We start from the raw sequence: 12,298 nt of genomic DNA on the forward strand, positions 1-12,298 counted from the left end.
GTTTCGGCGAAATTCTCCTTTCCTCTTTTCTCTCCTCAACCCGCGGCCTCTTTGGAAGAAATGAGAGATATTTTTTATTTTTTTTACTATTTATAGGAAGGTGAAATCGCGGGAAAATAAATATTTTGCGATTCCGATTTTTGCAGTACATTCATCGGTGAATTCTAAGCGAGATTCTGGCGACAGAATTCCAGAACTCAAAACAAATCTCTAACATTTGGGGAAAACGATCCAAAAGCGTGTAAGTTAATCTGTCCCGAGAAACTACTTTTAGCTGTGAAGGTCTAATGACAAAACTTCGTTCTGAAGAAAGATTGGAAACATCGAAAGAAATCTGGCAACGCGGATGGAAACTTCGTTAAAAGCTCCGAATAGAAAAAGTCTTAATTCAGTGATTGAATTTAGGGTTTTTGAAGAAAAGAATTTAGCGTCGTCGGACTTCCGAGAATTGAAACCTATCGTGCGTACAGTCCAGAGTTCCGAAATGAAACACTGGTCGAAGGAAAAATAAAGAGAACTTCTTATTTTCCCAAGGATTTGAAATTTCACTTAAACGTTGCTTTAAGAGCGGAATTAGCCTATTCTGGACACTCTCGCCACAAGGCGGATGTGCAGACGACTCGCACTAACTCCTAAAACGACTATGAAACAATCTTCAAGCAATTCCTGAACTTTCTTCTTCATTAATCTTTCTCAAACGACGAACTCCTGTCACGCTTACAATGATCCTACGCGTGAGTCGGAAAAGTAAACGGTTCTGTAAATCCGGGTCTTACAATGCATAATAGAGAAACATAATTATAACAAAAGTTGAATAAATTTAAGTTTACTAAATAATATTTTAAAATATTAAAATTATGACTCATTATAGTTATAATTTTTAAAGTTAAAATTATTTCATTTTTGATAAAAAAAAGTATAAAAAAATGTTATTATGACTTATATTAAAACCTTATTACTTGATTTAAAATATTTCAAATTCACTTAAAGGATTTTTCAAATGATTAAATAAATAAATTATTAAATTATTTTTTAAGGATAAGTTATGATTAAAAAACAGAATAACATTTGGGGATAATATTCTCTCTAACTGAGTATCAATATTTACAATCGGATATATGATAAATCAGTCTCTCTGCAGTTGAAACCACAATAATAAACCCAAAACAATAGAATATGTTACAACCAAAGTTTCTAAAATTAATTCAATGCTAATTATTAAATATCAATTACTAAATTTGAGTGATATTAATTATTTACGGAAATAGATATTTTGTACGAGCAATTTAATACACCAAAACTATTATTTTGATGTCTCAACATGGTTTTTTATTATATTTATAATAAAAAATAATTCTTATATCTAGTAATTTAATAACACTATAATAATTTTTATACAATATTAAAAAAAATAGTGTAAATAAACCTGTGCAACGCACGGGTATTATTTCTAGATATAATGGTAATTAGTGTCTTATTAAATAATAGAGATTAAAGATGATGTCAATATAATAATAATAAAGCATCAGAGAGTTCAAAGTAATTTTTCCAAATATATAATATGTATTTAGTTATTACGGATATAAGTTAAAGAGGCTAAATTATACAACTATTTACCACATAGTACCTACACTTAGTACTAATACAATGTTGTTCTAGCTTAAACACAGTTTTGAGGTTCGAGTCTTTATAAATATACAACTGCATTAAATACTAAGGTAGCGTTTGACCCAACTTTTTTAGAGTTTAAAAGTTACTTATAAGTCAAAGCTAAAAATAAGATCTTTTAAAATAAAGCTAAAGTTGTTGGGTGATTTTCATTATTTTTACATCTTAAATGTGACTTTTAAGATAAAAGATGTTTGATAAATAAACTATGTTTTTTCACATATACTAATACTAATCTAAACATTCAATGACCGATGAATGATACCTCTGGTGATCAGAATAGGGCCCTCTGGGTTTGCTTAAGCAAAATGCCCCCCCGTTGAAATTAGCCTCTTTCTAGCCTAAGTTTTATGAGAAAATTCAAACATTTAGTTTTGTAATACTGCACAGATCTGGTCGAATTACATTACCACAAAACATTTATCTGTACAAATTTTAAAGTCAATCTAGCAATTTTTCAAAAGCATGAGGTTGGATCTAATTTCTGCACTTATCTTCAACGCTCTGCTTGTTCTAAACTTCACCGTTCTTATACAATTGGAGTGAAACAGATATCGATCAATGATATTTAGTTTTCCAGAAACTTGTAGCCTGTGATGCAGATCTGTGATAAAGGGGTTTCATTGGACATATACAGTAACAGTGGTAGTTCTTTGGAGTGAATTCAGTTAAACAGGTCTGAGAATTTAAGGAAGGAAGAAAAACAAGAAGAAGAGATAAGAGGGTGGTTGAATGGCTTTGTCGGTACCCTTGATGAGAGACATATTGAAGAAATATCTGATGATGGCCGTATAGAGGCAGTAGAGCGGTACAGGGACACCAGAGATATAAGATTTTAGTCTGGGACGAGATGTAAAGTCATGGAACGGAAGATGAAGTAAGTTACTTTTAAGTAAAAAGCTCCTATTCCTAACTTATTTTAAAAAAGATATTTTCTTTATTTTACATTATAAAAAATAAGCTACTTAAAATTATAGAGCTTTTTTAAAATTCTATTTGGCCTAACTTTTACTTAAAAGTAACTTAAAAGTAAAAAATAAGTTGAGTCAAACAATACCTAAGTAGAAAAAACTTTACTGTCCATTATTATCGTATCCAATTTAAAATTGAAAAAAGCAATTAAATACACTAAAAAAGATTCTACTTCTATGTAGTCCATGGTTTTGACTTTCGTCCAAGAAAATCAGTCACTACTAGCACTCTGCAATGCAAGATGTCCAGCTTATCCACCTATACGTGAAAGTGAAACCAAAAGCCAACAAAAGCAATAATTATCTTTAAAATAATAAAAACAAAAGCAATAATTGACAGGTGAATAAATTTATATAATTACTACAAATTTAGCACTTTCATGGACTAATTAATTTTGGCCTTTCCTGTCTTTAGTGGCTTCTAAACCCCTAGAGGACTAATTAATTTTGGCCTTTCCTTTGATGTAAGTCAGGTATGATTCTCTAAAATAGGAGTTATTTTTTAGAGTAAGATAAATCATATTTAGTATTTACCTTAAATAAAATGTTGATTTCTTAGAACAGATTAACATTTTAATAGTTTCGAAACTGAGTTCACTTAGTTTGAATTGATTTATTTTTGTTAGAAATCATTTTTTTTCAGTTTTTAGTGTTTTTGAAAGAAAAATCATTTGTTATAATTAAATCTTTTCAAACATATCATTTTTCCGATGTAAAAAAAAATATTTTCAACCATACACTAGTTTATGTAACAAAAAACATACGCTAGTTTATACACTGCACTTTTAATATTAAAAATGGGGATGATAATAATAATAATAAATACATTTATAATATTCATTTTTATGGTTATTATTTTGAAAAAAAAAGTAAGAGTCATATAATAATTTTTCTTAACAAATTAATTAAAATGATAGAACGAAAAGAGAGCACCACCAGACTTTCAGGCAGAACGTCAATGACATGCTGAAGAGACTAACAGAGGCTAACTTTTAGCTAGATGACCATCCTTTCCCTTGGATGATGAAGGAAACCTTCATCTCAAGGGAAAGAACAAATCGTTAGAACATGCTTTTACACTGCAAAAGCAAAAGATATTGAAGAGATATACGAGAGGCTTGAAGGGAGAAACAGGAGAAGCGATGATGAGGTTGATGCTAGAGAGGACATAACATAGATGTAAAGCTTAGCATATGTTCCGTGCTAGAACCTAGAGAGAGAAGGTAGTACCCAAAGTGTGAGGAAAGTGATGTGAATGCTTAGAGAGAGAAACTCTAACCGCTTAGAGAGAGAAAATATAACTGAATTTCAATGCTATTATTTCTCAAATGAGCTAAGAGTCCCTTACAATTGATATTCCCCTCCTATTTATAGAGGTGGAGTTGGGCTTTTGCGCCCTTAGTCTGTCCAAATGGGCGGCCAGTTGGGCCTCGGGAAGGGAGGCCCAAGGTCATGACGCGTCCCACGCCCAAAGTTGAGTCTCCTGGGCGAGGGACCTTGTGGTCTCGCCCAGTCCACAAGTCCACAAGACACCGAGCTCGAAGCATGAGAGCTAAGTGTGTCTTTAAGTAAGAAATAAGGCGAGATCCCTAATGATACTGACTAAAACTTAAAAACTTAAAATCTAGAAGTGAAAAACAATGGCCAACAAATAGAGCCTTTTGCAATCAACACTTTTAGACCCCCAGTCGCATCCTCTTCTTCCGGGCGACCCAAGTCCACAAGCAGGCTTGTCGCGACGGCCTTTATTCCGCCCGCCTCAGCATAGTTATGCACGTGCCCTGAATCGTGATATTTTGTCGCACGTTGTGTCTATCCCACGCGCCGTGCCTTGAAGTGACGCCAAGGTCAGTGAATCCACAGAATCTCAACCGCTACCTTTGACATGTCCTTTCCAGCCACGTCACAACTTTGACAATTTGAATTTCAATCAACCGGGCAATGGGGCAAAAAAAACCCGAACCCGCGGGTACCCGCGGATAAAAATCCGTCACAGGTATAATAACCCGCGGGTTCGGGTACCCACGGGTTTGAAAAGCGGATATTTTAAATATCCGTCCGAAAACGGGGCGGGGCGGATATAAGCGTACCCTACCCGTGGGTACCCGTTAGAGTAAAATTACATAAATGCCCTTACTATTTACTTAAGCCCAAATTAAAATTTTAGGGTTTCATTCTTCTCCATTCACTCTTTCCTTCTCCTTCTGTCCTTCAGCCACCGTCAGCGCCGCACACCACCATCTCCTCCCGCCACCGTCAGCCCATCTCCGGCGACTGGTTCTCCGCCACCGTCAGCCCATGTAAGTTTGTTGATCCTTTTCTTTTTATCTGATATGATGTTAGGAAGAGCTTGTGTAATAACTGTTTGGGTGTGTGTGGAGAACAAGAAAAATCTAATTTTGATAGTGACTAGTGATTCTATGGTGAAATGAAGGAAAACCAGATGGGGGCTTAGAGATCATCTAGGTTTGCTTCAAAATCGGTTTTTTACTCTTCAATTCCTCTGCCCCGGCCCATGTTCCTGTTTCGCTTCTTCTGTTTCAGACAAGTCTCTTGTGTTGTTTCATGATCATTAACCTGGTCTGATATTTAAGGTGAAAACCCGACAATCCTTTCTATCCACTCTTAGTTTTGATTTGCTAAATTTGACTAAATCTCTGTTCATTTTACTATCTACGAGTATAATTTCCCAAGTGTGTTTCATTTTTACTGGTTGTTTTTGTTTTATATTTGGTAGAACTCGATCTTGTTTATCAATTTGTGATGTTGCAGCAAAAGGGCATTCCTCTGTAATCATGTAAAGGATTGAAACTTATTTATATAAAATTTACATACTAAACAAATATATGTTAAGTTATGAATTGTAAATCACACATTTACCAGCTTGGTACTCTTTCTGTATATGTAAAGTTTAATGCTTTTATCATTGTCTGTTTTTTTTTTTTTGTAGAATGTCTACGAAACAATCATTAAGTTCGACTATTCCATTGGGTGATGGCCAAGAAAGAGAAGAAGATTCGCCATATACTATGAGTGGTTCAGATTTTGGTGCAGTCCCTGAAACTGTTTTGGAAGAAGAAGTTACAATTGAAGTTGTGGGTGATAAAAGGAAGACAAGATCTGAAGTCTGGGGCCATTTTGAGCATAAAATAATTGATGGCAAGCAGAGAGCAATTTGTGTACATTGTGGAAAAAGTTTGTTAGGTGATCCAAAGCAAGGTACAACACACTTGCGCAATCACTTGAACAGGTGCAAGGAATATCAAAAAAAGTGTGGAGAGCAAAAACATTTCAAAACCGAGCAAAAGAAGAGTGAGGATGGTTCTTATGTGCTTAACCCTGAAAAAGCAAGACAAGCTCTTGCTAGAATGATCGTCGCCCACGAATATCCATTAGCTGTGGTTGACCATCACTTCTTCAAAGAGTTTTGCTCGGTATTGCAACCCCTTTTCAAAAATGTTTCACGCAACACCATCAAGAAAGATATCATCAAGCAATTTAATGAAGAGAAGAGGAAGACTATGAAGTTGATGCAAGAGAATCAAAGCCAAATTGCAATAACAAGTGACATGTGGACGTCTACCAATCAAAACCAAGGCTACATGGCTGTGACTACTCACTTCATTGATGACTCTTGGGTTCTTCAAAGTCGTCTAGTGAGGTAATGCCTAAAATTTGTCATCTTTTTGCAAAGACTTGTTATCTTATATGTGTTGTTAATGATTTTTATTGATATTAGGTTCATTCATGTGCGTGCTCCTCATAGTGGAAGAGCTCTTGGGGATGTCTTGATTCGGTGCTTGAAGGATTGGAGTTTGGATGGTAAGTTATCAACTTTAACCCTTGATAACTGTTTTGCGAATGATAAAATGATTGAATATATTTTGGATGATATTTCACATAAAAACTCATCTTGGGGGGTCGCATTTTTCACATGCGATGTTGCGCTCACATCTTGAATTTAGTTGTAAAAGATGGGTTGTCTGTAATTTCTGGTGCCATTGAGAAGGTTAGAAAAAGTGTTAATTATTGGACATTAACACCTAAAAGAGAAGAGAAATTTGAAGATGCTTGTTTACAACTAAATTGTCCATTTAAGAAACCGGTTGTTGATTGCAAAACTCGGTGGAACTCTATCTTTTTAATGCTCCGAGTTGCAATTGAATACAAGGCTGTTTATGAGCGGTTGTCACAGAGAGAGAAAGAGTATGAAGACTCACCTAGTGAAGATGAGTGGAAAATGGCTGAAGATGGAATTGTTTTATGATGTAACCAACTTGTTTTCTTGTAGATCTTATCCCACTGCAAATGTCATTTCCCCCAAGATTTGTGAGATTAAAAATGCTTTGGGTATGTGGAGTAGTTCTACGGATGAAGTTGTTTTTGAAATGGTTAAATGTATGAAGGCCAAATTTGACAAGTATTGGGGTGTTGTCACTGATGTGATGGTAGTTGGTACTCTTTTAGACCCCAGGTTAAAACTTAGTTTTATCGACATTTACTTTCCTTACATTTATGGAGAAAAATCTTCTGAGGAAATTGTTAAGATAAAAGAGTTTTGTCATGATTTGATTAAAGAGTATAAAAAGAAACTCAAGTGAAAGGAAGCTATGAATATATCTCCATGCATAAACCCTGAAGTGGAAGAAAAAAGTGTTGCTGGAATAGTGCCTTGGCAGTCAATATATAAAAGTCATCAAGTTGCGCAAAAGGGGAGGGTCAAAGGAAAGCGTAAGTCAGAATTAGATATGTATTTAGAAGAAGCGGTTTTGCCTTTTGAAGAACCTTTTGATATATTGGGTTGGTGGAAGCAAAATGGCTTAAAATACCCAAGTTTGCAAATGGCAGCAAGAGATTTCCTAGCAATTCCTATCTCCACTGTTGCTTCGGAGTCTACGTTTAGCACTGGTGGTAGATTTCTCACTCCACATCGAAGTAGATTGCGGCCAGATACTTTGGAAGCAATGATTTGTTACCAAAACTGGCTATGGAGTAATTTGAAAGGTATTTAAGTGTATTACTTTAAGTTAATAAAAATTGATTTATTATTGCAACCCCTTTTTAATAAACTATTTGTTTTCCACTTTCAGGTTCTTCGCCATCAATGGATATGAGTAAAATGATGGAGTATTCCACCACAATATTGGAAGATATGGATGTTGACATTGTTAGTCTTATCTTCATACTTTCTCTTTGAATTTCATAATAAAATTGCTTGGTTGGATTTTAATTTGTATACTTTTGTAGGAGCCATGTGGTGAAAGTTAATGAAGATTGATCAATATTAGTGGAATGAGGGATGATGAAGGTAAGAGTGCCTAATTTGTATACATTTCCTGCATGATTTGCTAGTTCAAAAATGAGTGCAAACCCTTGATTTTCACTTGAGTCTTGATGCACATTAACTTTTTTGTAGGCGCTGTCTGGTAGTGGTTGATTTTCTTACTGCAGAATTTTATCCGGAGCTATTGACCTATTTTGGGCCCAACTGAAATTTATTTTCTCTGGATTACATTGTTTAATGGAAATCTTAATGTACCAGAGCGGTCTTTTGGGTAGTTGTTATCAGTTTGTGGATTCTTGGTATTGTAGACATGTTTTTAAATTGCTGCTACCATTTTGGAATTGTAGAATATTTATAATCTTGGATTGTTTTGATGAACTTGATATTTCAAACTAATTGAAATTAATTCATATTTATTTGCTTCATCCGCTCAATTAATGTTCAATTATATGGGTGTTATTTAAGATCTGAAATCAATTTAAATTTCCAACAAAAAAAAAGTTAATTTGCAGTAATTTAGGAAAATAAAAAATTGTAAACGGGTACCCGTTTGGTGCTTAACGGGTACCCGCGGGTATCCAAACCCGTTTAAGGCCCGTAAACGGGTACCCGTTTGACGCTTAACGGGTACGGATACGGGTCGACTACCCGCGGGTAGTGTTGCGGGTTCGGGTACGGGTTCGGATACCCGCCCCGTTGCCATCCCTAGACATATACAGTGGTAGTTCTTTGGAGTGAATTCAGTTAAACAGGTCTGAGAATTTAAGGAAGGAAGAAAAACAAGAAGAAGAGATAAGAGGGTGGTTGAATGGCTTTGTCGGTACCGTTGATGAGAGACTTATTGAAGAAATATCTGATGATGGCCGTATAGAGGCAGTAGAGCGGTACAGGGGCACCAGAGATATAAGATTTTAGTCTGGGACGAGATGTAAAGTCATGGAACGGAAGATGGGAGGAGTTTATTATGGTCATCTAAAAACTTGTGCAAGGTTGCACCAAGCACTTTTGACCTGCTATTTCAGGTTATTTGTATTTTTTATATTTTCAAAATTAAAATAGTTAGTAAATGATTATAGTTAAGTGAGTGTGGTAATTTCTTGAGTTACTTGTTCAGCAAAACAAAATCTTTAATATTTTTTAAATAAAACATTAATTGTTAACAAATTCAGAAACACCACCGTCATCATCTTTCCATCTCCCCACTGTCATCATCTTTCCATCTCCCAATCTTCATCATCAACCTCCAGAAAACCAGGTTTCCAAAATTAAACCCCCACAACCACCAAAACCCATAACGCAAATCACAAAACCCACAAAATCCCCAAACTTTGAAAACCCACCAAATCCCCAAAATTTGTGTGAATCTGGAATCCAAATAGATGAACAGAGGAAGCCGTTAACAACCACCACCAGATCTCGCGCACCCAGAAATAAGAACAAATAGGACCAGGACCCACCCCATTTCATACCAATTAACAGATCTGCAACCATTTTATTGAAGAAGTTAAGGTTTATATGCAACCAACATATCTGCAACAGATCGGCTCGAGATTATTGGACCAAATCGACGAAGAGAACGACGGAGGAAGAGTGAAGACATGTTTGAGAAGGGAGAGAGAAGCGAGAGGAAGACAAGAGAAGCGACCTCGTAGCTGGCGCCGGCGGAGGGGGAGGATGTTTGGATCTCGTATTATGTTCGGTTGGTGATGAAGAAGATGAAGGTGGAGGTTTTGTGGGGGGGGGTTGATTTATTTTAATTTATGGGTTTTTGTGTTTGGATTTGAGGAGTTTGATTTCTGGGTTTGTGGTGGAAGGTTGTTTTTGTGGATGAAGAAGATTAGTTTGGGTTCAAGGAATGGAAGTCAGAAAAAAATAACTAAAGGTTGGTTGATAGATATTAGAAGTGATTAATACTAGAGGTTTCAGAAGAAATATGAATTGATTTTAGATTTACCTTACTTAATTACCACATGGGTTAATCTTAAATGAACCCTAATCATTCTCTAACTATTTGCTTAATAATTGTATAATATATTAACTATTTTAATTTTGAAAATATAAAAATACAAATAACCTGAAATAGCATAGCAGGTCAAAAGTGCTTGGTGCAACCTTGCACAAGTTTTTAGATGACCATAATAAATTTTTCCCGGAAGATGAAGTAAGTTACTTTTAAGTAAAAAGCTCATATTCCTAACTTATTTTAAAAATGATATTTTCTTTATTTTACATTATAAAAAATAAGCTACTTAAAATTATAGAGCTTTTTTAAAATTCTGTTTGGCCTAACTTTTACTTAAAAGTAACTTAAAAGTAAAAAATAAGTTGAGTCAAACAATACCTAAATAGAAAAAACTTTACTGTCCATTATTATCATATCCAATTTAAAATTGAAAAAAGCAATTAAATACACTAAAAAAGATTCTACTTCAATGTAGTCCATGGTTTTGACTTTCGTCCAAGAAAATCAGTCACTACTAGCACTCTGCAATGCAAGATGTCCAGCTTATCCACCTATACGTGAAAGTGAAACCAAAAGCCAACAAAAGCAATAATTATCTTTAAAATAATAAAAACAAAAGCAATAATTGACAGGTGAATAAATTTATATAATTACTACAAATTTAGCGCTTTCATGGACTAATTAATTTTGGCCTTTCCTGTCTTTAGTGGCTACTAAACCCCTAGAGGACTAATTAATTTTGGCCTTTCCTTTGATGTAAGTTAGGTATGATTCTCTAAAATAGGAGTTATTTTTTAGAGTAAGATAAATCATATTTAGTATTTACCTTAAATAAAATGTTGATTTTTTAGAACAGATTAACATTTTAATAGTTTCGAAACTGAGTTCACTTAGTTTGAATTGATTTATTTTTGCTAGAAATCATTTTTTTTCTCAGTTTTTAGTGTTTTTGAAAGAAAAATCATTTGTTATGATTAAATATTTTCAAACATATCATTTTTTCGATGTAAAAAAAAATCTTTTCAATCATACACTAGTTTATGTAACAAAAAACATACGCTAGTTTATACAGTGCACTTTTAATATTAAAAATGGGGATGATAATAATAATAATAAATACATTTATAATATTCATTTTTATGGTTATTATTTTGAAAAAAAAAAGTAAGAGTCATATAATAATTTTTCTTAACAAATTAATTAAAATGATAGAACGGAAAGAGAGCACCACCAGACTATCGGGAAGAACGTCAATGACATGCTAAAGAGACTAACAGAGGCTAACTTCTTGGTAGATGACCATCCTTTCCCTTGGATGATGAAGGAAACCTTCATCTCAACGGAAAGAACAAATCGTTAGAACATGCTCTTCCATCAGTCCACTGACAATTCTGATCATACCGAACTTCAACTTTCCCTCAGACGGTGTCACACCTAGACTCATATCTCGAAATTGTTCCAGTAACTCCAGCTCTTTAACCATCATTGACGAGACATGCATCTTTCTGCTCAAAGCATCAGCAACTACATTCGCCTTCCCAGGGTGATATTGCAACGTAAACTCATAGTCTTTGATGAACTCCATCCATCTTCGTTGCCTCATGTTCAACTCCTTCTGATCAAACAAGTATTTAAGGCTCTTGTGATCGCTAAATATCGTGAAAGTACAACCATAGAGGTAATGTCTCCAGATTTTCAGCGAAAACACAATGGCAGCTAACTCCAAATCATGAGTCGGATAGTTCTTCTCATGAGTCTTCAGCTGTCTCGAAGCATAAGCCACCACTTTTCGATGTTGCATCAACACACATCCCAAGCCTTGATACGAAGCATCACAATAAACCTCATAAGGTTCCTCCGGTTGCGGCAAAATAAGCACAGGTGACGTCGTCAAACGTTCCTTCAGAGTCTGAAAACTTGATTCACACGCCTCAGTCCATGCAAAAGGTTGATCCTTCCTCGTCAGTTGAGTCAAAGGTCCAACGATCTTGGCAAATCCCTCAATGAAGCGTCTATAGTATCCAGCCAAACCCACAAAACTTCTAATTTCTGTCACTGTCTTCGGTTGCTCCCAAGCCAAAACAGTCTCCACTTTCGCCGGATCCACAGCTATGCCTTCCTTTGAGATAACATGGCCTAAGAAATTGACTTTCTCCAGCCAAAATTCACACTTGGAAGGGTTCGCATACAGCTTCTTCTCTCTCAATACTTGTAAAACTTGTCGCAAATGTCCTTCATGTTCCTTTGCATCCTTCGAGTATATCAGTATATCATCAATAAACACCACCACAAACCGATCTAAGAATTCATGAAAGATGCGGTTCATGTAATCCATGAAAACAGCAGGTGCATTTGTCACTCCAAACGGCATCACTAGGTACTCGTAGTGTCCGTAGCGTGTTCTGAATGCAG

At 35.2% G+C, this 12,298-nt stretch overlaps 1 protein-coding gene across 1 annotated transcript; it reads left to right on the forward strand.

Moving 5' to 3' along the window:
- Positions 1 to 6,629: 6,629 nt before the first annotated feature.
- LOC130726000 (zinc finger BED domain-containing protein DAYSLEEPER-like) lies at positions 6,630 to 8,244 on the forward strand. Its single transcript, XM_057577200.1, has 4 exons — positions 6,630 to 7,643; positions 7,730 to 7,806; positions 7,887 to 7,947; positions 8,056 to 8,244. The coding sequence occupies exons 1-3, from the start codon at positions 7,250 to 7,252 to the stop codon at positions 7,905 to 7,907; spliced, it is 492 nt and encodes a 163-aa protein (XP_057433183.1). The 5' UTR covers positions 6,630 to 7,249; the 3' UTR covers positions 7,908 to 7,947; positions 8,056 to 8,244.
- Positions 8,245 to 12,298: the final 4,054 nt, after the last annotated feature.

Source organism: Lotus japonicus, chromosome 6 (genome assembly GCF_012489685.1).
Source record: "Lotus japonicus ecotype B-129 chromosome 6, LjGifu_v1.2".
Classification (NCBI taxonomy): Eukaryota; Viridiplantae; Streptophyta; class Magnoliopsida; order Fabales; family Fabaceae; genus Lotus; species Lotus japonicus.

Coding starts and splice junctions, on each gene's coding strand:
- LOC130726000 (XM_057577200.1), top strand. CDS start 7,250: ATGAATATATCTCCATGCATAAACCCTGAAGTGGAAGAAAAAAGTGTT. Junction 7,644..7,729: donor GCTATGGAGTAATTTGAAAG/GTATTTAAGTGT, acceptor TTCCACTTTCAG/GTTCTTCGCCATCAATGGAT. Junction 7,807..7,886: donor AAGATATGGATGTTGACATT/GTTAGTCTTATC, acceptor ATACTTTTGTAG/GAGCCATGTGGTGAAAGTTA.